This window comes from Gracilinanus agilis, chromosome 2 (assembly GCF_016433145.1).
Source record: "Gracilinanus agilis isolate LMUSP501 chromosome 2, AgileGrace, whole genome shotgun sequence".
Classification (NCBI taxonomy): Eukaryota; Metazoa; Chordata; class Mammalia; order Didelphimorphia; family Didelphidae; genus Gracilinanus; species Gracilinanus agilis.
Window position 1 is genome coordinate 271,136,287 of NC_058131.1, and position 26,756 is coordinate 271,163,042.

The following is a 26,756-nucleotide window of genomic DNA, read 5'->3' on the forward strand; positions in this document are numbered from 1 at the left end:
AAGATTGCCGGCGTCCAAAAAAAATTAGAACCTATTTATTTTCAGGGTGAATTTTAATGAATGACCATTAAAGAATCATAAAAACATTCAGCCATTTGCTTCCAAAAATAATGCTATTATCTCTCCTCTTTTATAAAACTGACTGGGTCATTATGTACAAGGGGGATCAGTTTTCAGTGCCTTTGAGTACGGGATGCTATATAAAGAGGGAGACTTGCTGTAAGGAAGGGCTCACTTCTTTTCAATTTGTCTCATCAGGCTCTCTACTGAGAAGCTATTGTGTAGCTCTCTAAAGATGAAGGTCTTGCTCTTGATGGTCTTGTTCTCAGTGGTCTATGCCATGAAACCAGTTCCTTATTCTAAGGATTATTCAGAGGTAAGACTACTTTTTTGAGAGGGAGATGGATTGGAGAGATCTGCACCAGCAAGAAGATACCATTACCAGTTTACAGACCCACTTTGTCCATTTCCAGGTTATTTCTACAACTCTGAAATCCTCTTGCTCTCTAACTCAGTCAAGAAAAGAAATTACATGGCTATCGATTAGGTAGAACTCCTTGGGCCCACAGAAGAAAATATCAGAGAAGGAGATAAGATAGGTTCCAAGGTGAGGAATCTTCATTTTGTTCAAGTCTGCTGTGACCAGATGGAACTGGGAGCTGAGAACAGTGATATTCTTATTATTTATTTAAAACTTAAAAAAAAAGCCCTTATCTTCCATCTTAAAATCAATATTATGTATTGGTTCCAAAGCAGAAAGGTGGCAAGAGCTAGGAAATTGGGGTTAAGTGACTTATCCAGGGTCACACAGCTAGGAAGTATCTGAGGCCATATTTGAACCCAGGATCTTCCATCTCCAAGCCTAGCTTTCTATCCACTGAACAACCTAGCTGCCCCAACAGTGATATCCTCTCTCTTTTTTTAATTTTACTTTAGAATATTTTTCAATGGTTACATGATTTATGAACGGCCTCCCCCGCCCCACTCTCTCCTTCCCTCTCCCAAAGTCGACAAACAGTTCTACTGGGTTATACTCATATCATTGTTCAAATCCTATTTCCATGTTATTCATATTTGCAGTGGAGCGATTCTTTAACATCAAAACCCTACTCATATCTCTATCACACTATGTGATCAATCATGTATTTTCCTAATGCATTTCCAACAGGGATATTCTTAAAACTTTTACTTCTGATGACCAATCAGAATTACCACTGCCTCTATATGGAGCAAGTCATATGGGTCACAGCTCTTATTTTCAGGAAAACAGTTAATTTTTTCGGAGGCTTTTAGAACTTCAATTTCAGTTGGGCCATGTGATGCTTACTTTTATAGGTTTGCTTTAGAATCATTAGCTCATCAGAACCAACTTACTCCTGGAAATCTGCAGTTTGGGTATATTGCCACTGTGGCCATAGTGACATTTCTCAGGTGCTGTGGGTGAGGTGAGAACATAGTATTAGCAGTATTCAGGAAGTTTGGGGTGGGTGCTGGAGTGAGGAGTGATAAATGAAGTGGTATGTAAGAAGGTAGGAGAAAGGATCAGTCTGGTTTGGGACACAGCAACAGATTTTTGTCAGAGAACCCAACAAAGAAATCAAGGTAAAATGGTGTTACTGTAGGTAAATCTGAGAAAGGACAAAGATAAGCTATTACATTGTTCTTTTTTGATGCTTCCATTTGTCTCTTGCAGAAAATACTAGAATCCAAACACACCTTTCCTAATCAGAGAATCTCCCTTCTTCAAACCTAGGATGTGTTATGTTAGGGCCTGTCCTTTAGAGCTTGGATTTGGAACCTACGTGAGAGGGAACAGATACTGCTGTTGTCTCTGGCTTCTTCTAACAGCAGCTCAGGGACCTGATGTCCACTCTACTTGAGCACAGGTCTGAGTGTAACTCCTTTCCTTCCTAGTCCTTTCTTGGACCTGTGAACATAGGCAGACTTAGTTCCCCATTCTCTTGCCATTTCTTCTTTTTTTCTCCTTTGGCTCAGGCCTTCCAATGTTTGGAAAAACAGATTTCTCACAGTCTGGATCTCCCTTGTCTTCATCTTTCTCTAGTTACACGGAGTATGGTATGTAAAAGCCTGGGTGGGAAATGTGGACATTCCTGAAGATAAGAAGCATGAGAAAATACCTGCCTTCACTATCAGGCCTATTACTAAGGATAAAATGGAGGCCAAATTAAACCTTAGGTAAGTGTCGTCTGTATGGGAATTTCCTGGCCCCCATCTCATCCTTTTCCAGTATTTGCCTGAAAGCAATACAATTGTTTTTGGGAAATGGTAGTCAAGCTTTCCATTGGATCCAGTCATTTGAAATGTGAGATGATTTGCATTAAAATCAATCATTGCATTAACCTTAAAAAAAGAATTTGCTAAGCAAATTAATATTGTCATAAACAAGGTATCTAGAAGGGAAGTTTCTGATCAAATTAAAAATCTAGACAAATGCCAATGCCAAAAAACAAACAGCCAAAAGCAGTGAAGCATCTTTTGAGCGTCAAACAACAGAGAAAGTACCCAGCAAGCAACATGGTATAGTGGATAAAGAGCTGAGCTTGGAGACAGAAAGTCCTGAGTTTAAATCCCATCTTAGATACTCAGTAGCTTGACAGGACTCTGGACATGTCCCAGCCACTTTAGGCTTCAGTTATTTATAAAATGAAGGTGTAGAGTTTGACCTCTCAAGAGCCTTCTAAAGCTTTTAATCATAGCTATGTTTTTCATCTAAGCCAAAGATCCTCAAGATTATATCTGATCCCTTTGCTGAGCAGGAACAAAGGTGTGCTCTCACCTGTAGCGATTTCTGACAGCCATGATGCTTGATGGCAAAGGTGGGAATCATAGGCAAGATAATAGGCCTGTAGAAAAAAAAAATGGGAGAACAGAAATGGAGGGAAAAGAGTAATAAGCATCAGATACAGAGTGCAGCAGAAGCTGTGGTAGAGATTAGAAGCCATAAGTCTTTGAGGGAAGGAAAAACCATTTGACTAGAGTCAAGAGAGACATAGGCATGAATCTTGCCTCCATTAGTTGTGTGACTATGGACAAATAACTTCTTTGAGTCTGTTTCCCTATCTGTAAAATGGGGACAATAGCATCCATAGTAGTAATCTGCTAGGATTGTTGCAAGGAGCAAATGAGACCAGGTATGTAGAGTGTTCTGCCAATCTTAAAAATACAGTGACTCATATATTATGATTATGGAGGCAGTGAGCAACAGTCACTCTGGAAGGTATAAGAACATCAAAAGGAAGGCAGGCCTTCAAAGTGAATCAAATAGGTGTCTGTACCTCAGTAGCTACAAAGGACATCATGATGCTTTCATAAAGGGATGGGGGGACACAATTCCTGAAAAAATCAATTGATTTTAGAGCCTTTTCATCTTTCTTTGATCTCATTAGGGAATGGGTTTGGTAGCAGTATTGATAGGTGAAAGGATATGCTCAGTTTAGTAACTTTCTGGGGCTAGCTCCAAATTATTTTCCTGAACTGTTAAACTAATTCATAGATCTACCAACAGTGCAACAGTGTACCTACTTTCAGTAGAAACCATTTTAGAGAGGCCTTCTTTGAACTTTGATTAGAGAATGAATTTTTTGAAACTGAAAATTGAAATTCAATCACAGAATGAAAAGATTGAATCAAATATTCCCAATATCTCTCACAAGACATTTTTCAGGAGCTCAGGTTATTTTTTATTCTTTATTTTCTTCTGTAAGAGAAAGAGACAAAATAATAATATTTAGGATTTACATAGCATTTTAGGTTTTGCAAAGCATTTAACAAATATTATTTTATTGGTACCCTGAGGAGCAGGTATTATTATTCTAATTGTACAAATAATGAATCTGAAGCAAAGAGAGATTAAAATGACTTTTCCAGGGTCACACAGCTATTAAGTGTGTGAGTCTGTATTTGAACTCAGGACTTCTGACATCAGGCCTTGCACCCTATCTGCTGTGCCACTTTAGTGGCCACTTTCAATTCCTATTCATTTTTCTCCAGAGGATTATCAAATCTAATATGTAAAATTGGATTCACTTCCTTAATTTATTTCTTGTTTATTTTTTCTTTTGATTTATCTAGAGAGGAAAGTTAATGTCTCCTACTAATATAGTTTTATTGTCTACTTCATGTTATAACTCATGTCGATTCATTAAGAATTTGGATGCAATGCCATTTGGTGCATATGTGTTTAATATTAATGTCACTTCATTGTTGATAGCATCTTTTATTAAAAGGCAATTTTCTATTTTATTTCTATTAATTAGATACATCTTTACTTTTGCTTTATCTGAGTTTGTAATTGCTACTCTGCTTAAAAAAAACCAAAACCAACCTTTAGTTGAATCATGACAGATTCTGTGCCAGTCCTTTACCTTTATTCTGTGTGTGTCTACTTGCTTTAAATGTATTTCTCTTTTGTAAACCTTTACCTTCCATCTTGGAATCAATACTGTGTATTGGTTCCAAGGCAGAAGAGCAGTAAGGACTAGGCAATGGGGGTTAAGTGACTTGCCCAGGGTCACACAGCTAAGAAGTATCTGAGATCATAAAGGTGTTTCCTGTAAACGGTATATTGTGGGATTCTGACTTTTAATCCAACCTGTCACACCTTAGTGGTATTTTCAAATCATCATTTCTAGGAAAGTTTCTGCAATCAGTTCTCATTTGGTACCATGTTCAATATGGTCTTTATCTGGGTATGCTTTTGAAGCTATAGACAGATCTGAAGCACTCCTTAGTTATATATGTTTATAATGATATCGTCAAGAAAAAAGGGGTAGCTGATGTTCAGTGTGATCCAAGAAAGCAGCAAAGTGAGTCACCCAGAAAGAATTCCATCCAAAGATAATTCAAATAAAATGGTTTTGATACTAAAAAATGTTAAAAGCAGTGTTAGTTAGAAGAGTCACTTTTCCAGAATGCTCTATCTTCATTCATGTTGTAGTACTTAATCAAGGGAGTAGAAGATAAAAATTGGCCCAAGAGAACAAGCTATTTGAAAGATACTTTAGCAACAATGTTATTTATAAGAATTAAAGATCATTCTAATGTATTAACTTAAGTAGGTTTAGTGAATTCACAACATGATTATACTTTCTTACTCAAAAATGAAAACATACATTTCTCTGAAAAATAATCTTGTAATTTAGACTTTCCATTGATTTAGACTGCCTTTCTTCCTGCCTATTTCAAATTAATAGGGTCACCTGGGGAGGTGAATACGGGAGGGAAAATATGAATCTGAAAATAAAATTAAGTTAAAATGAAAGGAGTTTGATTTTAATTTAATGATGACAGAAAATAAGGGAGATTTTGTCTGCTACCAAAGAGGGATGAAGGTAATGCCTGGGTTGGGAATTGGTAGATGTAGACTCTGATTATTCTAAAAAAGGTTATGGGAGGGATTAAGGAAGGTCCAACTTGTATTAGAAAACTTTGTTAGATTTCAAAGATAAAATAGCGAAAGTCACATTTTTAATTTTTTTTGAGGACAAGTGAATTATATAATCATATTAGCTAACATTTATGCAGTACTTACTATTTGCTAAACACTGTGTTAAGTTCTTTACCATTCTTATTTCATTTGATCCTTGTAACAATCCTGGGAAATAGGTCCCATCATTTTCTCCATTTTATAGATGAAGAAACTGAGAAAAGCTGAGATTAAATGACTTGCTCAAGGTCATGCAGCTTGTAAGTTTCTGAGGTTGGATTTGAACTCAGATCTTCTTGACTCCAGGATTCTATCCACTATACCACCTGGCTACCTCATGTAAAACTTGCATGATCTTAGATGGCCTTTCCTGGGTCCAAATAATTGCTTTACTAACACATCCTATCAGAAACCAAGTGAAAGAATTTGGATGGCTTCTTGTACCAGATCTCCATTGCTCTGAAAAAGAAAACATACAGAATAAAACAACAATTCAAGGTCTGGAAAAAGTTGGATGTGGAGTCAAGAAGACCAAAGTGTAAACCTTGGCTCTGTGATCCTGTAGGCTGAGAAGAACATTTTCTGTGTTCTATATAAGTGGGATTAATTAGAGTATTATAGACAGACTGAAGTGATGACTTGCTGGGGTTTGATTGCCATGATAGACAAGTAAGGAGTGATGCAATGAAATAACTTTTTACTATTTTGGTGACAAATTGGTTCCCATGCTTTGGGGGTGCCCAGGCATCAGGGTATTTGGTTTTAGGCACATATCAAGCCCATGATCCATACTTGTTATATTGTAAGGATTTCAGGCATTTTGAGGGAGGCAGCATCACAGCACCCCAGAATCAGTAGATCTGGAATCAAGAACTGGCTCTGCCTTCCACAAGTGATGTGAGCATTGAGCACATTACCTCAACTATTCATTATATCGACTTCAGTTACTGATGCGCTTTAGATGTGTCTTATTTTTACCTTCTGGAAAATTGGTGATAATATTTTTAATGAGACTTTGTTTGGAAGAGAGAGTTTCTTAAACTATAGTCAATTAGTCAATAAGCATTTATTACTTACTTATTATGTGCCAGACACTGTACCAAGATCTGGGAATACAAAGCAAGATATAAGTTTTTCAAGGACACATGACAAAACCAGTGGAAATGTGCATCGGCCATGGGCGGGGGGAGTGCGGGGGGTGAAGGGGAAAGCAGGAGCATGAATCATGTAACCATGTTAAAAAATGAATATTAATAAATGTTTAAATTTAAAAAAAGATATAAGTTTTTGCTGTCAAGGAGCTTACAGTTTGTTGGGGAATGCAAAATATAAACAACTATGTATAGAAAAGATATATACAGTATAAACTAGAAATAATCAAGAGGGAAGACCCTAACATTAAGCAGTGTATTATTGGGAGCTATAATTGTTATTATAGTTATTTCTCAATAAAGAAACACATTTTCTCTAGAAATATCATTAATGGACATTTTGTTTTTCAGGAAGAATGGCCGATGTGAAGAAATTAAATTATCTCTAGAGAGAACAAATCAACCTGGGAAATTGCTCACCTGTAAGTGACTCAAACATGACAAATTAAAGGGGTAAGGTTAGGAATCCCATTTTATGGCCAGGCCCCTAAAAATGTAATCTGTCTGATTTAACGTTCAGGCAAAGGTTAGGAAACCATAGCTAACTGTGGTCCAGAGCCATAGTTTAGCTAGTATATTCCATGGAATGTACTGAATTGTCCACTGTGTTTGACTTCTAAGAAATGGTAGACAGTGATATTTGCATTAATATTTCCCAGTGTTTCTGTGAAGGAAGACCTTTGAAAAGTGTAAAGCATGCATCAGCTGAATTGCATTTTTTATTACTATTGATTAAAGCAGAAGCTGGTGCTAGAAAGAGAAATGATTCATGAGAATTCTGTTTCCAGAAAGACTATTTGTTCTGAAGAAATTATGTTGTGATATTTGCCAGCTCTGTTTGTGAGATAGGATTGACAAAATATACCTTTTTTTCAGCTATACATAAGAGGTTCACAAAAACTGACCATATGTTAGGGTTTTAAAATTTCGCAATCAAATGCATATAAGCAAAAATATTAAATGTATCTATTTCATATCATGATGAAATAAAATCAGATATAAGAAAGAGCTATGGAAAGATAGAGGAAATATTAATTGAAAACTAAATAATATAATCCTAAAAAATGAATAGTTCAAAGAATAAATCATGGAAACAATAAATAATTTAATTAAAAAGAATGAAAATGAGACAATATACCAAAATTTATAAGATGCAGCAAAAGCAATACGTAGGGGAAATTTTATATCTCTGTAAATTTAAATTAATAAAATAAAGGAAGAACAGATTGATGAATTGGACATGCAACTAAAAAACCAGAAAAAGAACAAATTAAAAGTCTCCAGTTAAATATCAAATTGAAAATCCTGAAAATCAAAGAAGAGATTAATAAAATTGAAAGCAAGAAAACTATTGAACTAATAAATAAATAAATAAATGAGGAAATTATTTAATGAAAACCCAAATAATAATAAAATAGATAAATCATTTATTTATTTTAATTAAAAAAAGAAGAAAACAAAATTATCAGGAGCAAACATGAAAAGGAGGAATTCACCACCAATGAAGATGAAACTAAAGTAATTATTAGGAGTTATCTACAGATATACAAATTGCTCAAGCGAGCAGAAGAGGAAATAGAATACTATACTCTATTTTAGAAAAACAAATTGAACAAGCCAAAAATGAGCTTCCTAAGAAAATATACCCAGGACCAAATGAATTCATAACTGAATTCTAGCAAACATTTAAAGAACCATTTCCCAAATAAATAATGATATCACAATTTTCAATGAAATACTAGCCAGGAGACCATTTGAAATTTATACCAGGAGTGAGGGGCTGGTTTAATATTTAGAAAACGATCAGTATAAATGACCATGTCAATAACAAATCCAACAAAAATCATATGATAATTGCTATAGATGCAGAAAAAGCTTTTGACAAAATACAACACTCACTCCTATTAAGAAAACCAGAAAGCATAGAAATCAATAGATCCTTCCTTAAAATGATAAATGATGCTGTTTTCCATACATTTTTCCATTGTGACCAGCTCTTTCTGATCCCATTTGGGATTTTCTTGGCAAAGATGCTGGATGATTTGCCATTTCCTTCTCCAGCTCATTTTACATATAAGGAAACTAAGGCCAACGGTTTAAGTGATTTTCCCAGGGTCACCCAGCTAATAATTATATGAAGGCAATTGAACCCAGGAAGATGAATTTTCCTGACTTGGGGCCGGCACTCTATGACACCACCTAGCTGCTCCAAATGATAAGTAGCATCCATCTAAAACTATCAGTAAACATAGTTTGTAATGGGGATAAGCTAGAAGCCTTTCCAATAAAATCAGGGATGAAGCAAGGATGGTAGATTTCCCCCCAGGCACTAGAATTTCTCTTATTGAAGTCAGCTAGGTGGTTTAGGAGATAGAGTGTTGAGTCTGGAATTGGGAAGATCTGAGTTCAAATCTGTTCTTAGACACTCACTAACAGTATAACTTTGGGCAAGTCACTTAGACTGTTTTCTTTAATCCACTGAAGAACGAAAAGGCAAACCACTCCCTTATCTTTGCTAAGAAAATTCCTTAGTGGGACTTCACTGAATAACTGAATAACAACAATTAGAATTCCTGGTTCTTTCTCTGCAAGGCATTAACTATATGGGAGAGGTAGAACAATACTCATGAACAAAATTGTGATGATTTAGACACATTCCAAAAATTGTCTAAAATTAGGCTTTTATAAAAAGAATCATATTTCAATTGTGCCAGAGAAATTTGATAACTAGAGGTATGCTTTTATGAATTCTTTTTAGTTAAAAAGGATAGAGATTGGACTTGTGCTTTCTTTAGTACAGAAATCTTCCAGGTGGGAAAACTCCCTTTGTCAATGCAAATTGTCACCTTCTCTTCAGAGCACAGTCTTAGACAGTGGGGTGGACCACTGAAAGTAACTTGCACAAGCTCATAAAGCCGGTTTGTATTAAAGGCAGGATTTAAACCTAGGTCTTCTTGACTCTAAGTCTTGTTGTCTATCTGTTACACCAAGTTGCATCTAGAACGAGTCAGAAGGTCTCAATATTGTAGAAATCAATCAAAGTTCTTAAGATAAAATTTCTAAATACTAACCATAATCACTTCACTGGACTTCTGAAGCCCATTCTCTGAGTACCTTTTTTTTAAAATTTGAGTATGATGTACAGAATCCCCTAGCTCTTTGGCTGGGATTCTCTGCCCATCTTAGCATCAGCTTTTAAAAAGATAGGACTGAAGGCTAAATATGCTTTTCTCATAGCTATCTCTAGTTTACTCTATGCGAAGCTCAGTTCTCCTCTCTATCTTGCCTTCTTTGAAGGCCTTTGAATGGCTTTTTAACTTGGAGACAGTTTGCTTCAGTCTAATTCCTCATGTTCTAATTTTCTAGGTGAAAAATCCAGTGTCCTATGACCGTTTGACAACTTGACTTCTTATTTTTAAAAAATATTTTATTTATTTTTTCAATTACATGTAGAAACAATTTTTAACATTTAGTTTTTTTAATTTGAGTTGCAAATTATCTTCCTACCCCCACCTTCATTGAGAAGGCAAGTAATTTGACGAAGGTTATACATATTCATTCATGCAAAACATATTTCCATATTAGTCATATTGTGAAAGAAAACATAGATCCAAAAACATGAAAAAAGAAAATAAATAGTATGCTTCAGTTTGCATTTAAACTCCATCAGTTCTTTCTCTGGAGGTGGAAAGCATTTTTTATCATAAATTCTTTAGAATTTTCTTGAATCATTTTTTGTTGAGAATAGATAAGACTCGCAGTTGGTCTTCATGTGATGTTATTGTTATTGTTTACAATGTTCTGGTTCTGTTTACTTTGCATCAGTTCCTGTAAGTCTTTTCAGGTTTTTATGAATCATATTGCTCATCATTTTCATAACTTGTTTAGTCATTTCCCAACTAATGGGCAACCCTCAATTTCCAGTTCTTTACCAACAAAAAGAGCTTCTCTAAATATTTTTGTAAATATAGTTCCTTTTCCTTTTTATTTTTAAAAAAATCTCTATTGCATACAGTGCTTATCAAAGGGTAAACACAGTTTTATAACCCTTTGATCATCAACTGGACTTCTTTAAAGACCAGTTCAATTTTTCAACAAAACCAAATGTTGTCACAAATGAGATACAACTCTAAAGATTTTTCAAGCACTACTAAGTACAAGAACTGTGCATATGATGTGAATATACATTGATTAAATGTAAAATGGATCTTTTTTTTTCTTTGCAGGGGGGAGGCAGACTGTCAATGTATTGGATATGGATATGGCAGGCTACTTGATTTCATATATAGAAAGCAAGATGAATGGGAAAAATATCATGATGATGGAACTCATGGGTATGTAACATGGCAACCTGTGAATACTGCCAAAAGAATAGAGTTCCTATAGGTGACTATAGGAGTTCAGTTCAACTCAATTCATAGTTTTGAAAAGTCTACTCTGTGTAGACAGTAGGCACTTGAAATCTACCAATAAGTAAACAATTATAGGTCTTTAACTGCTCCCTGATTATAGGTTTGACAGTCCTGGATGTAGCCTTGGTGATAGCTTTGGTATATGCATAAGTCAGAGCCTTTTCTAGTAATTTGGGAGTCCTCTGGAGTATCTAAAAGCTTTTGCTAGGGTACGAACTGGTTGGCATATACAAATGGTGAAGAATTTTCTTTTCCTGCTCTGCTTTCAAATATAGTTATGTCAGAGCATAGTATCAGAAAAAGACTTGGCTATTGGGCACATTAATTACAGAGAATTAATCATAAACAGATCATAAGAGTATTATTTCTCTAGATAATACATGGATACACAGAAGCATTTTTCCTGAGAAAATAACCTTCATGGAAATAGAATTTGTTCTAATAGCATTTAAATATACCTATAAAATAAAATAAAACATTGCTGAAAGTTGAGAACTAGGTAAGATTATTTTTTTGATGTGCCCCACCCCAAGCCATTTTATTTTAATGATACCAGTGATCTTCATTTTGAGGTCATTGCAAAGCACCTTCCTACTCTGAAAGGGTTAAAGGAATTTCTCAATATAGGTAACCATCTGATTATAGCTCACTTCTTTCTCAGGAATAGTGGGGAGGGGAAAGAGGGAGATATTAAGAATTTAAAAAATTTCTTGGTATGCCCATAAGACTTCTCCAAGACGCTGTAAAAATAATATTTAGAAATAAATTTGTCCATTTCCTTCCATGGATATACTTGACCAGAGTATTGCTTAGAAATGGCAGTTTATGTTTCCAGAAGGGTTGTACCATTCATTCTGACTTCTGATCACAGGTAGAAAACCAGAAATGAATCCTCAAGCTTTTCAGATATTTAAGGACTTTGTCAAGTCTAAAGGACACGATCCAGAACAAATCATCATTCCTGAAATAGAGGGTAACATAAATAAATTTTCTAATTTCTCTTGAGCTTATGCCCAATTCCAGCTTCCTCCTTCTAATTGGTGGTAGTGATATGGTACAAAGTACACTGGGCTTAGAATCACAAGACATGAATTCAAATTCCTGCTTTGATATTTACTATTTAACCTTGGGCATTAATAGAGGACAGAATGGATGGAACTCTGGTCCTGGAGTCAAAAATATCTGGGTTCAAATCTGATCTCAGACACTTATTAGCTATGTGACCTTGGGCAAGTCACTTAACCTCTGTTTGCCTCAGTTTCCTGAACTGTAAAATGGGGATGATAGAATCTAGTTTGCAGGGTTCTTGTGAAGATTAAATGACATAACATCTGTGAAGCATTTAGTATCTAGCACATAGTAGATGCTATAAAAATGCTTGCTAAAATAATGATGATGTTGTCATTTAACATCCAGATTTCAGTTTCTTCATCTGTAAAATGGAAAGATTGGGCTTGATGGTCTCTTCCACCTCTAAATATATGATCCTATTGACTCTCCAGATCATTCTGAGTAATTTTCCTCACCTATATAATGGGTATAACAGTCATGTTAACCACCATTCAAAATTATTGAGAGGGTCAAATGAGATGAAGTTTTTCAAGTCCTTTGTAAATGTAAGCCACTTGTTAAATTTAAGCTGTTATTAGTCTCACTCTTGGAATGATGGTCATTTAAGGAAGTATGTTATAGTAAGTGCACTTGATAAGTATATTCATGTATTCTTATGTTTCTGCAGTTAACTGTGCTACAGGACAACTTTAGAGCAAAGTGGTCTTTGAAGATTTCAAGGGAATTTTTTATATAAAGGTAAAGTGGAAAATTAGTATGACCTAGTGGAAAGAGTATTAGACTGGAAGACAAGAGATTTGACCATGAATAGCAGCTCTGGAGCTCACCAACAGCTCACAGGCAAAGGTTTTTGTTTTGTTTTGTTTTGTTTGTTTGTTTTGCCCCTCTGAGTCTTAATTTGTGGACTAAAACTACACTAACTTGCTCAGTGGGGCCTTGCAAGAAGACTGTTGGTCAACCTTTAAAGGCTGGAAAAATTCAGTTATCATTATATAATTCTAGAAGTTAATAACAGTTCAAGAGACCATCTAGTCTAAGCTCCTACCTTCAGGGCTGAGAATCCCCGAACAATATCAAGCAGTTTATTTTGTCACCTAACACCTCCCTGCTTCTCTTGGATTTCTCATTCCTCTGTGTTTTGTATGGATGTCTAACCGAACTCCCAGGTGCCATAGCTTATCTAAACTATAGTTTAGTATTGTGTGTGAGTAGTATGTCCTTATGTGCTCAGTAAGGGTTGGTCACTGGCTGCCTTCTAAAAGTCTTCTCCAAATAGTCCGAGTTTCTAATGTCCTGGAGTTGGCTTAGGGAAAGTCCTTATCCTAGCCTTTCATATAATACCCAAAACCCAGTACTAAGTTCTGTTTGCAATTTTTAGGAGAAGCCAACACTTCCATTTGATCTTAGCCTCAGATTCAACCCTACCTGTGAAATCTTGGGCTATGTTTCAGACTGAAGAAGAGTTCCCTATGCCTGGGCCCTGAAGATATTTCTCCCTTCCCACTCTGTCTCTGCTATCTTCCTAACACTTTATTCAGATGCTATATAAAGTATGCAGTAATTGAACTTGGCTCAGTCTGTTTATTGAAATCTACTTTGGAGAGGGAAGAAACTGGGGCAACTAGCTCAGAGTCACTCTTTTCTTTAATTTAAATCATTAAGTTATTTTATATGTTTATCATCCCATGATCCTTGTGTCTTTGTTCTTCCCCATTTTCCCCTTGAGAACAGAGATCACAGGACAATAGGGTTTGGAGCAGATGGGGTCCTAGCAATAATGCAGTCTAATCCTCTGGATGATAGAGGAAAAGGAGGCCATGATTTGCCTAAAATTTCAGATAATCAGTGGCAAAGAAATAACTGAAATTTATATTCTTCAACTCCAAATTAGGCTGTCTTCTTGTTCCCTTATTTTGTAGGAAACATAGAGAGGTGACCTTGGACTCATGAGGATTTAAGGGTTTAAGTCTTGTCTCTGACAGGTTTCTGTGTGACCCCGGACAAGTCATTGCCTAGGCCTCCCATTTTTTCACCTTTTGAGATGATATATAAGTTACGGGGCAGGTACTGATCTGCCTCAGTATAGGGTGTTCCCTACACTGATGTAATCATGAATCTTATTCTTTAAAAAATGGAAACATCAACCAAAATATAGAAACAAATAGATATGCAAATAAAATTATATAGAAATCTTCTGTATAATGTACCATACGTTTGAACAAAGGAGGACAAGAGAAGCAAACAAAGAATAACTTTGTTTCTCCTTCTGTATTTTATAGCTCTATTTCTCTTACTTCTCACTTGGTTTCTCAAGGACACTTCTATGAGATTTCTAGGGATGTGAACTTTCAAAGGTTGAGAGATGATTGTTTATCCTGTAGGATGCACCTCTCTTATACTGGCATGGCTTGCCAAAAAATGAAAATTGGGTCAATCTTTTGTTTTAAAGTGTCAAACCTGAGGCAGCACTAGCCCACAAGATGCCTGAGTGCTACCTAAATCAGATTATAGTGTATTCGGGAAAACTTAATAAATAAAAATACAATCAAACATAGTCAATATTAATACATAATTTTCTAAGTCAAGATGTGGCCAGAAGAGATCCTTATATACCATTTAGTGGCCTGATTATATTTGAGTTTGACACTACTGGTATTAGGGATGGAGATTTAAAGTCAAAATACAATCATATCTTTAGACATCATACCATTTATTGGAAAGTTAAGGAAACTGAGACTCAGCTCAGAGAGGTTCAGTCATTTGGCTGAGGCCATAGCTAATAAGTGGCAAATCTGAGATTTGAACCTGGGCCTTGTAGCTTCACAATTCCACACTTTTTATACTATAATACATAGTATTAAGATATATCACTGCCATCTAAAGGCTGATTGTTGCTGAGAAAGTGAATGTCATGCACCTCCACACACATACACACATATTTTATACACATATTTGTATATTAAGCAGTATGTTTCCATCGATACCCATTGCCATTATGCTTGGACATATCATATTGACTTGTAAAGTTTAGTTGCCTAGATTTAAGACAAGAATAGAATCTTGAACTGGTCCTTTATCTCAATGCAATGTGCTTAGACTTCTTTTTTTTTTCCTGCAATAGCAAAGGGCTAAATTTAACCAAACTTTCCCTTTCTATTCCCCTTCTGTTCAAGGAACTTGAAATTCCAAGTAATAAGCATAGCAACAAGAACAAAGGCATTATGATCTCCCATGATAAAGAAAACATAACTTACCTAGAAGAGCCCCAGAAGTTGTCTGACGGAATGAATGCACTGCTTTATAATACTTAGTCATGTCCTGGACCTAACTCTAAAGCAGGAAGGAGGGAGAAAAAGAGTCAGGGATAGGTTATTCTAATGACTGTTATCCTGAATACTCCTCTGAGAAGGTGTTTGGCAACCTGAGAGGTCATCTCTCATGATTTCTCTTATTGTCATGACATCTTGAGAAATTAAGAGAAGTATCTATTATAATACTATAGAACATGTGGAGCAATAGCTGTCAGAGTGCTCCAGAGAAATCAGGTGAACTCTCTAAGAAGTCTGAGGTGATATGTCTAGATCAGTGATGGCAAACCTATGGCATGGATGCCAAAGAGGGCATGCAGAGAGCTCTCTGTGGCCATGTGGCTGCCCTCCGCCTCAAGAGTTTGTTACTAAAAAGGCAGAGGGTCTTGGGCAGAACTGCTCCCCTGCCCCTCTCCACTGTGCCTGATGACATTTTTTCACATGCCCCACCCTCTGCCCAGCAGCCAATGGTATCGCACTGGGGGTAAAGTTGGAGGCTCACAGATGGCAGAGCTGGAGGGGAGCAGAGCACTCAGACCTCTCCCCTCTCCCTCTCTACACTCCCTGAAGACATTCTTCACTTCACCTGCCCCTCCACCCAACAGCCCAATAGGAGTGCTTCCTCCCTTCTCTGTGTGGGGTAAGGGGGAGGTAGGGTGTACCCAGCATGTGGTGGTGGGGAGGGGCATAAAACTCGGTCTGGGGGCTGGGGCCTGGCATTTTGTCTCCAAAAGGTTCACCATGACTGGTCTAGATGTTTATGTTACCAGTGAGAAACCATAAACCATTTGAGTGACTTTAAAAAAATACACAATTGTCCTTTACACATTGAGAGGAAATTCTTGACCCACTGTCATAAATAGGACAAATAGGTCATTCATTTATTTTTCCTATAGTGGAGAAAGTATTGGAGTTATTTATACTTTCTTGCCTAGTTGGACTCAGGACTCAGCATTTGTAAGTTGATTGGTGATATTTAAATTGGTTTTCTGAGGTCATGAGAGTTTTTCTAAGTACTACTTTATGGATAATGAGCTCACAACTTTGACCTTACTGTAATTGGGTTTTGGTCTTGTAAAACAATTAGGAAAACCCAGATGACCAAGTGTCTCTTTGCCTTAGCTTTCTGTGCTCTGATTGACCTTCAACATGAAAAGGAGTAGTGCTGAAGGGGAGGAGGGAATGAACAAGAAAAGGTTGGGGTAAGGAAATAAGGAGATCTCAAGACATCCTGCTTATACTAAATTGTGGTACCATATTACATGGTTTTCTCTCCAAAGAAACATGTAATCTATGCTAGGAAATAAGACAAACATACCTGAACCTGTGTGAACCCTAGAGAAAAGTGCCATAAACAAGAGGTGAAATGTGTAGGAGTAACATATGCCTTAAGTCAGTATGGTGATAAATACTACACAAACTTGAGGGTAAAAATTTATCTCTTTCTCAATAATAGAAATAGGATGGGTCATCCTTCCATGAGTCAACTGGGCCAATTTTCAGAGTGCCATTCCATTAGGCAATGTTTAGAGGCTCAACTGCTCCCTCTAGGAAAGAGTGCAACATATGGATTATTCTCCAGGTTTTAATTACCTCCTGAAACATTTGAGCCCACCTATAAAAAAATGAGTTGTGGTGTGATAGTCAGTCAACAAACATTTATTAAACACTATATGCCAGGCAGTAAGTGCTGACGATTTAAAGAAGATAAAAATCAGTTCTTGTTCTCAAGAAGCTGGTAGTCGAATGGGGGAGATCGCTAAGAAGTTTATTTTGTTTTTCATGACTTCTCCATGAATCTTTTCCTATTTTTCCATTTAGTCTATAAGCTCCTTGAAAGTAAGAACCATGTCTTTCATGACATTGAGTTCCTTACTGTCCCTCACACAAGTCAGTATATCTGCAAATTCCAGGCATTTTCAGTGACTATACCACATACCTAGAATTTGCTCCCTCCTCATCCCCACCTCCTGATTTTCATGGCTTTCTTCAAACCTCAGCTAAAACCATACCTTCTAAAAAAAGACTTTCTTGCTCTCCTTTAATACTAGTTTCTAATATTGGTGCCTTCTTGCTATTAATTATCTCCAATTTATCCTGGCAAAGAGAAATTGGACAAACAATTCACAATAATGGAAACTACATATAAATATAGGGAAATAAAATAACAGCATGGTCAGGATTAGATAGATATAGTAGGAGGTAAAGCCTGTGATTTAATGAAAAGGATGGTGTGTGTGCCTTGTGTATCTCGTTAACATAAATCAGGTCTCTCAGGATGAAGGCCAAAAGATTTTGGCAGATTTGATGAAATAGCTGACTTCTTAACACTGGTTGGTTTCTGGAATATGTCCAGGGTATCTCTCTCTTCCCCTCCTCCCCAGTGACTCCCCCCTCATCATTTGCACAGTATTTCACAATACCTGACTTCATAGAAATGTAGTTGTCATTTTCTGCCAGCCTGGCACCCAGTCTCAAACACCCCCTCCCAATACATCTTCTACCAAGAATCAATTAGGGGGCCATTCTTTTAGACTGTAATTTCTATTCTGCCAGAACTGACCATGGAATCTCTTTCCAATTAAGGACTTAAGGGAAAATGAGTTCCATCCTCTTTGGAGGAAACTTTTGTTTTCTTGAATGACAATGCCATCTAAACCTTGCCAGCTGGACCATTGGGCTTCAAGGAATCACGTGAATGGGTGGGCAGAACAGCACTGCCTTGGTATATGGGACAGCTCTAACTCCCGTTGTATAAATTAGGGTGTGCTGAGCTGATCTGTCTATCATCACTCTCTCCAGATCTCAGAGAAGTGAGATCCAACAGCCGCCACCATGAAATTCCTTCTGCTCACTGTTGGTTTGGCCCTCATTGGTACCATCCAGGCCATTGAAAACATTTACCCCCAGAAAGATGTGGTGGTTGAAGAGGTAAGAGGAGGCGAAGACAGGTTTGAATGGGGTGGTGTTGGCCAGTGTCACTTTTAGTGATAGGCCAGGCAGGGAAGTGACCATGTGAAGCAGATTCTGAGGGGACAATGCTTTCTGAAGTTTGAAAGCAACAATTCCCCTTTCCATTCAAGGGTCTTGTCCTTTAACTACCCATTAGATTCAAATTTAGGCTTGATGTAAGGCTCCTTTAAAGTTTTATGTATCCCATAGTTCTAATAGGCTACTTCTGGAGGTAGTGAGTCTCCTCTCCCTGATTATCTTAGAAAGGCCTAATGACCAGTTGTTGGGCACATTTGAGAGGCAAATCTTGTTTCTGTTGGTGTTAGCCTCTTAATTCTTTCCCAAATTTAAGATTATGCATTTCTGTGATTTCTGTGACAGTATTCTCATGCCATTTGGGGGGATCTTTTTTACCTCAACTGGTGATTTTTGCCTCCCAAAAGAGATCCAATTTAAAAATATCCTGGTTAAATATGGAGAGATTGTCTATTTCCTAAAATCATTGTGAGCAAATTTATAGAGGTTTTCTCTTTGTGGGGAGTGAATGTACTAAAACTAGGAGCGAAGAACAAGTTCAGAGATACTCTCCTAATGGGTAGCATTGATTATGGGAGGAGAAGAGTACACATGACAGAAATAGCAAGTGTCCCTGGGAGAACCATGACTGGGTTCTTATAATAGGGGTTCATATCACTGGGAGCTCTTTTTTCCTTCTATTTTTCCCTCTTATTCAACTCCACTTTCTTTTCATCATTCTCCTCCACCGGCTATTTTCCTTTGCCTCTTTCTACAATACCTAGCCTTGAGGTTAGGTCCAGGGGTTCTTGAAGGTGTGACTTCTCTCTCATTTACTTTCATGGGTAAGTTTGAAGTGATTGTGATTGTATTTTCAGAAGAGCAGTTTTCATTCTTGCCTGTGCCATTCTAGAGTTTATTCTTATGTGTGACAGTCGTGATATAACTGGAGTTGAAGAACTTCCCTGGGAGCAACCTAGAAGAGATCACAGATCTCTTTTCAACTAACTTACTGTTTTCTACACTTGAAAGTTTTCCCTTTGTTTTAATTACTTTTCTTTGTTTCCTTGGGTAAGGCATATGAATATTTGTACATCTTTTTCCTCTGGATTCTTCTACAATAATAGCAATATTCTAGCAGATCTAGTACCATATAAATTTGGAGATATTTATAATTCTCCAATACTTACTAGATCTGTGATTAATGTAGGAATTCTTTCCATCATTTTAGCCCATCTTGTTTTTCTTGTCTTATCTTATTCTTGTTCTGTATTCTCCCACAGAATATCTATGGGAGACCCTTTCCTCTGGGCCTTTTTACAATTTATAAGTCATAGTGCAACACTTTTTTTATCCCTCACTTTTCTCCATGGTTGCCCGATACCCTTTTCCTGTTGTATAAATTCTGAATGCTATCATTCAAGATATTTCTCAAGAGAGATAAATCGACAGAGATGCTCTTGGATGGGTTGATTCTATAAGTTGAAAAAGATAGAACTTTACTGGATAGAGAAATTCCTGATTATGTATCTGATGACAACAATGATATGTTCATTACTAGGATTAGTACTAATTGGAACCTCCAAATATCTAGCATTAATTATTTTTTTAAAAAACATTTACTTTCTGTCTTAGAATCAATACTGTGTATTGGTGTCAAGGCAGAAGAGTGGTGAGGGTGAGCCAATGGGGGTTAAGTGACTTGCCCAGGGTCACTCAGCTAGAAAGTGCCTCAGGTTGAATTTGAATCCAGGACTTCCTGTCTCTAGACTTAACTCTCAATTCACTGAGTCACCTAGCTGCCTTGCCTATAGCATTAATCCTTTTAGGATGAGGCCAATGCTATGAACCTTGGAGTTAAAAGCCTTCAGGGCTGGTGTGAGATATGGCAGCAGTAGTAGGAAAGAGGTCAGTTAGACCTGAAATGAAGTAGGACTTCACAAGGATATTCTTTATAGCTTTCAGGGAGATGGTATCTCAAGCAACTGGTATCAACCATGGACTTCCCAAGAAACCTGCTGGAAATAGACATTAAGGATGTTAGCCTTACTCCTGAAGGTGATCTAGAACTGGTTATAGCAAGAAGGTAAGTACCTACAGCTTCTTAAGATGACTAAAGAAAGTAATGAATGAGTGAGATGGAGAGCAATTTTGAGGGAGATTGATTAAATAGTATGGTTGGGGTGATGTAGAAACAACAAAAGGTCTGAAGGGCATAGACCCTGGCACAGGCTTCTCAAGGAAAATCTAGTCCTAAGGGAATCAAAGGTTGTTCACCAAATAGAATTTTAGCAGACTCCTTCACAAATGTTTTGTCACAATCATTCCTGGTTACAAGGACAGGCTCTTGTCCAAATGATAAAAAAGCACCAGAATGCTAATGCTAATGGCAGATCTGGTGTTTCCTTACTGTCTCAACAGGAGGGCAAATTTATATGTAGGACTTTTAGGAGCTATAAAAAGAAATTAGTGCAAAAAGTCATTTTACTAAAACTGGTAGGATTCAGGAACTGGTGCTTGGCGCCTACTGGTGGCAAAAAAACTCAAAGGAAGTGAGCTTGAGACTATGGATGAGATCTTGGAACCTTCAGAACTTGAATTTCACTTTTTTTAGCTGAAGGATAGAAACTAAGAAGAAAGTGGAAAACTTTTGTGGCCTGAAAATGCATTCCCTAAAGCTAGTGAGTCTCCCATATCCAGTAAAACATCTGATTGTTTGCTTTTTAGGGCACCAAATTAGTGCTTCAAATGGTTTGTTTTTCATTAAGCCTCTATTTACACATAAACTGTTTTCTGACTTGATGGACTGTTATTCATTTATCATGAAAAGTCGAAATAAATCAAAGTAGTAGAAAACTTCATGCCAAATAAGCCTTTAAGAAGTATTTATGGAATAAAATTGATTTTAATCAAACAATTAACTGGCCATTTACTTCTGGATGATGAAAATAATTGTGGAGACCCTCTCAGATTTTCCTTGTTTCCCAAGGTGTGGCATACACAGTCCAAACTATTCTTGTTATTTTCTTACTCTTGCCTGGCATTTGGTTCATAAAAAGGGGGTTGAGGGTTTGAGAAAAGACTGATAAATTTGATTGACTTTTCAGGACTGACAACTGTGTTGAGAAGAAGATTCTTGCGAAGAAAACTGAGAAACCCGCTGTATTTGAGATTGCTGGTAAGTATTTCCAAGCCATGGTCCCAAATACTTCCCATATAGTCCCTATTTGTATGGAGGTCCAGATGGGAAGCAGCTTCCTCTTTACTTGACAAAAGACAAAAAGGGAACTTTCTTATTCTTCTTGTGAGTACAAGAGTTAAACCTTTACTGATAACTGGGCTCTTTTCATGAGGTGAAGAGAAATGATAGGGATGTTTAAGTTTAATTCCTATTTATTATTAAATTGCTTTTAAAGTTTAAGAAAAATTTTATTAAAGTAGTAACTTACAGTTAGAAAGATCACACAAGTTATAACTGGTAACACAAAGGCCTCATAGTCTCTGGTTGGGGTTGGGAATGAGGTAGAGAAGGAAGGAGAGTTGCTATTATGAATAGAAAGGTAAATGATGAACAATGGAAAATATGCATTTAGGGGGAGAAGTCTTTGTATTGATTACTGAACTTCGATCTTGAATATAGAACTTAATTGAACTTTAAAATGTAAACTGATTTTTCTAAGAAAATAAAATCTCACTGGCTAAGAGCTGTGATATTTAGTTATCCATCTGTGATATTATTATCAATGTAGGGTCCTTGAATGAATTTTCAGAAGAATCAGATTCTGGGGAACTCTGAATTCCTGGCCTGCTACTTTATTCTTGTACTTTGGGAGAATTATTTTCCTTGTGTAGGGCTTGATTTCATTATCTATAAAATGATAGGAATGGGCTGGACTGGACAACCATTAAAGTTTTCTTTCAGCTCAAAATGTTATAAAATAAAGTCTATTGAAGATAATGATTTCAAACTTTGAGAACATTGACTTAGAAGGCTGAAATGTTGAGGAATATTAGAGAACAGGATCAGTCTCAAAGCATTTGCTTCTGGGTTCCAATTCCTGGGTTAGGTACACCTCAAGGAAGTTAGGAGGCATTGTTGAAGTAACAGCAGTTATGGGAGCTGTAAGCCAAAGAGAAGACAGGAGATGGGGAGAAAGGGAGAAAAAAAACCAAATAGTAGTTTCCTTTTAAGCCTTAGTGAGACACTCTTATGGATTTGATGGGGGGAAAGTTAGACTGATTTATCATAGGAGAATCCCAGAAATTTCAGATTGCTTCCCACTTGGAAAGAGAATTTCAACTTTTCCTTCTGACTTCTGTCCTAGTTCCCTCAGAGCATGACTTGCACACACTCACTATGGTTAAAACCGACTATGACAACTTTACCCTCGTTTGCTTGAACATGGATTCCCTGGAGAAAAAGGCATGTGCCTATTATGGTATGTATCTTATTCATTAGAAGTTTGAATAAGATGTAACAGCAGATCATCCTCAGCAACATACATTATCAAGAAACAAATTAGTCAACAGTCAGCCATCAACAAGCATTTATTAAGCACTTACCCAAGCACTATGCTAAGGGTTAGAGGTACAAAAAAAAAGCCAGAATGCAAAGGCAAAAATGTCTTCCCTCAAAGAGTTCATATTCAAATGGAGAAAACAACATCCAACCCTCTGTGTATAAATAACTTACATGTAGAATAGATAGAAGGTCCTCTCAGAGAGAAGGTACCACCAGTAGCTATGGAACTTTCTGAAGTTCTGAGGACTAGATTAGGATCCCATGGGAGTTAGGAGATTAATAATCTTTGAGTAAGCATAACTAATACAAATCAATGCTACACATTTTCTTTCTCTTTATTCCCTTAAAGGGTATATATATATATACCCTTTTATGTATAGATATAGGTATAGGTATAGATAGAGATAGAGATAGAGACAGAGAGAGAGATAGAGATAGAGATAGATAAAATACATGTATGTTGGATAGCCAGATGGTGCAGGGGATAGACCACCAGGCCTGAAGTTAGGAAGATGCTTCTTGAATTCAAATCTGGTTTCAAACTAATTGGGTGACCCTGGACAAGTTGCTTAACCCTGTCTTCCTCAGTTTCCCTTTTCTGTCAAATGAACCAGAGAAGGAAATGACAAACCATTCCAGGATCTCTGCTAAGGAAACTCCAAAGGGAGTCATGAAGAGTTGGACGTGATTGAAGATGACTGAATATATAGTACTTTAAGAGAAAGAGAGGGAAGGGGGGAGGAATCCTCTTTTTGATTTCTCATCACGACATGAAGTAATCCAGAGTCATGACCCTGTTTGGAGCATTGACTCTGGCAAGCCTTATCAAAATTGGAAAAATACAGAAAGTAAAGAAAGGCCCAGTGATAGACTATGTCTGAGAGGGGCCATATTGGCTCCAAGGTGATGATCTTTGCAGCTTTAGTAAATGTCCCAAACCATCCCCTAGTAGAGGGATTATAATTTGCTTTGGTAAAGGAATACTTTAGTCAGTGAAACCACAGGTTTCACTGTGATGAAGCAATTTGTAGAGTAGATAATTAACAACATGTCATAGTAATTGGGCGTAATGAATTTCTATGTCAAACTTGGTTTCATATTACTTTATGAAATACTATGATTGAATTGACCAAATGACTCAGTCAAATAATTTGTTTGATTTTCCTTCCACTGAATTGCCTAAATGAAGTTTTATATGTATAACCCTGAAAGCACTTCAACAATTTCAACATGATAGACAAATGAATACTATTACTATTATTATTAGAACTATACTAGTACTACTACTACTATTACTAGCAGTAGACCAATTTCTTGATAACCTGCATGCGGATCACAGAGATTCTGGTATATAGACTTTTGGGTAATCTAATAAATTCTTTACATGGGAATGTATTTTCTCTGGATTCTCATCATAGTCTTAGAAGAACAAATAAAATGACTTAAATTTTTAACTCTACAGTTAGAAGAATAGATGAACACAAAGGAATGGAAGAATTCAAGAAAATTCTCCTGACTTTCCCTATGCCTTACACAGTGACTGATTTCATTCCACAAGGTAGGTTTCTTAGGTCTCAGCTCAATATTCAGAAAATAAGTGTCTGAAGGCAGAATTTATATAGAATTTAAAAATTGTAATCTTTCTGACTAGTCTCTAATAAGTAAGGAGATCACAGCTATCTCTCACAGAAAACGACTTTACTTTGGTTAGTCTTTATACCGACCCCCAAAATACTACGTGGCTTATGTGTGAATGAATTTGGGCCAGTAAAAAATATAACCCAGAGAGACAAAATCAGTGATATATATCCATACGAGTAATAGAATTCTTTTATTATGCCTATCAACAGCAAAGCTTAATTGTTTTGCTGGTGTATTTTAACTAAGAAAAACCTCAGTGATATTTATGAAAAAATCCTTCCTCTGGCCATGGGTGTGTGTGTGTGTGTGTGTGTGTGTGTGTGTGTGTGTGTGTGTGTGTGTGTGTGTGTGTGTTTGGGGGATAACAGAGGAAGCTCTCTCTAGATTATGGGGGGATAAGAGAATTTACCTTCTCACCCTTTGCAGGAATAATTGTTCTGTGGTTTCAGTTGTAATGATTTTGCTACAAAAGGCAATTTCTTTTTTAACCAAACGGTGGCACTCAAGTATTTCTTTCTCTTCCTACAGACATGTGCCGTTTTTAGGTAAGTTTGTATTTCATTTCCTTTCTTTGGGAAAATGCTGTGGTCCATGCTTTTTTGCAGTCTACTACACACTTATGAGGTTTCAGCATGTGGGGATCCCTCTATTTGCATGGAAAGTCTCTCTCTCTTCCTTGAAAACTAAAGGAGCTATGTTTGTGGTAGAATCCTCCATATCCTCATGGCCTGTCTGGAAGAGTTAGACACGTCCTATCAGTCCTAAAATCCATAGGCTAGTTGTGCCTCTTTAGGACTTGTTCTTCTCCCAGACAATAGTTTAATCATTCTCGACATGATTACTTCCTTGACATAGAAAGCCAGGAAACTCCAGTCTTCTGTTAGGAATGCTGTGTGAAAGGGAGATAGAGGACAATTGCACCTATAGAAGAGATCCCAGGAATCTGATACAAAATCCTTTTACAAATGGATGGGGAAGCTGAGGCCCAAAGAAAGAGATGGACATGCCCAATATTATAAAGTGTCAGAATCAGGACTAGAACCCAAGTCCTCCAAATCTCTGTGCAGCAGTATTTTTCCTTTGTTCCACTCTCTCTTGTAGACTTGCTGACAATTATACTTTGCCCTCAGATGGGCAATGGAACCTACTGAAGAATAGGGGCCCATCATTTTGGATTTGCTATATTCAGGGACAATGGACATAGGGCAAGGAATGGAATCAATTCTCTCTGCTCTGGACAAATGTGTGAGCAGGAAATTTTCCCCAGTTCCATGCAAACTATGTTGAATAAGTTTCTTGGCTTCAATTACAGTGGTTTAATGTTTTAACCAGTGGGAGAAAATAGTTAAACACTGCTAAGTGTATTATCTGACAAGTTGTGTCCCAGATGAGAAGTCTACATCCCTCGGTACATACACACCTTTGTCCACCTATGTAATCTATACCTTTTTTGCCTTTTGTTATTCACAGGGAAAGCAGAGGAAGTTATCCTCCTCCAGGATCACCTCTCAGCATGGCAGAATCTATGGGCAGTTATTTGAAATCACTACTATACTGAAGATCAAGGATATCATTTGAGTCTTTTATATAGTCTTGTTTTCTTTCAAGGAAGTGATGATGTCTACCATGTTACTGTCCTGAGGATTTTATGCTTTCTTTCTGAGAGGTTTATCTTTTTGTAGTAAATAAATCAGTTCAGCAATTACTTCTGAGAACTCTGTGTATTGAATGGGAGGGTAACTTGGGTGAAATTATTCAAAAATCCTTGTTGGCTATGGGCCATTTAAACAAATTTTAAAATTTTAGTCTTCTATATACTGAGTGAGCTTCTGAGGAATCCAACCTTGATCACATTATGTTCTATCAAGTGAAGAGTCAAGTCAAGATTCTATCTTGGGCCCTTTTCTCTTCTCCCTCTATACAACTTCATTTGATGATCTTGATCTTGTCAGCTCCCATTGATTTAATTACCATCTCTATGCTGTTTATTCTTAAACCTACCCTTCCTGCCCTGAGCACTATGTTGCCCTCAAATCTTGCATCTCCAACTGCTTTTTAGACATCTCCAACTGGATGCTCAGTAGACATATTAAACTCAACGTGGCCCAAACTGAACTCTATCTTGCCCCTAAAACTCTTTCCCGGCTCCTACCGTCCCAATTACTTTGGAGGGCAACATCATCTTCCCAGTCCCTCTGCCTTGCAATCTAAGAGCCATTCTGGATTCTTCACTATTTC

At 36.9% G+C, this 26,756-nt stretch overlaps 2 protein-coding genes across 2 annotated transcripts; both read left to right on the forward strand.

Annotated features, from left to right (window-relative positions):
- The first annotated feature begins 295 nt into the window (after positions 1–295).
- On the forward strand, positions 296–12,773 carry LOC123233609 (lipocalin-1-like). The gene is made up of 6 exons (XM_044659674.1): positions 296–376; positions 2,063–2,196; positions 6,949–7,019; positions 10,824–10,931; positions 11,881–11,982; positions 12,748–12,773. The coding sequence occupies exons 1-6, from the start codon at positions 296–298 to the stop codon at positions 12,771–12,773; spliced, it is 522 nt and encodes a 173-aa protein (XP_044515609.1).
- Positions 12,774–18,223: 5,450 nt separating this feature from the next.
- Positions 18,224–26,040, forward strand: LOC123235170 (progestagen associated endometrial protein). The gene is made up of 7 exons (XM_044661247.1): positions 18,224–18,319; positions 20,314–20,441; positions 21,463–21,533; positions 22,681–22,794; positions 24,340–24,435; positions 25,047–25,063; positions 25,989–26,040. The coding sequence occupies exons 1-6, from the start codon at positions 18,224–18,226 to the stop codon at positions 25,061–25,063; spliced, it is 522 nt and encodes a 173-aa protein (XP_044517182.1). The 3' UTR covers positions 25,989–26,040.
- Positions 26,041–26,756: the final 716 nt, after the last annotated feature.

Bases quoted from the DNA above. Each gene is read 5' to 3' on its own strand.
- LOC123233609 (XM_044659674.1), top strand. From the start codon at position 296: ATGAAGGTCTTGCTCTTGATGGTCTTGTTCTCAGTGGTCTATGCCATG. The intron at 7,020-10,823 runs GTAAGTGACTCA...TTTTCTTTGCAG, and splicing joins ACCTGGGAAATTGCTCACCT to GGGGGAGGCAGACTGTCAAT. The intron at 10,932-11,880 runs GTATGTAACATG...TTCTGATCACAG, and splicing joins CATGATGATGGAACTCATGG to GTAGAAAACCAGAAATGAAT.
- LOC123235170 (XM_044661247.1), top strand. From the start codon at position 18,224: ATGAAATTCCTTCTGCTCACTGTTGGTTTGGCCCTCATTGGTACCATC. The intron at 20,442-21,462 runs GTAAGTACCTAC...TTGACTTTTCAG, and splicing joins GAACTGGTTATAGCAAGAAG to GACTGACAACTGTGTTGAGA. The intron at 21,534-22,680 runs GTAAGTATTTCC...CTTCTGTCCTAG, and splicing joins CGCTGTATTTGAGATTGCTG to TTCCCTCAGAGCATGACTTG.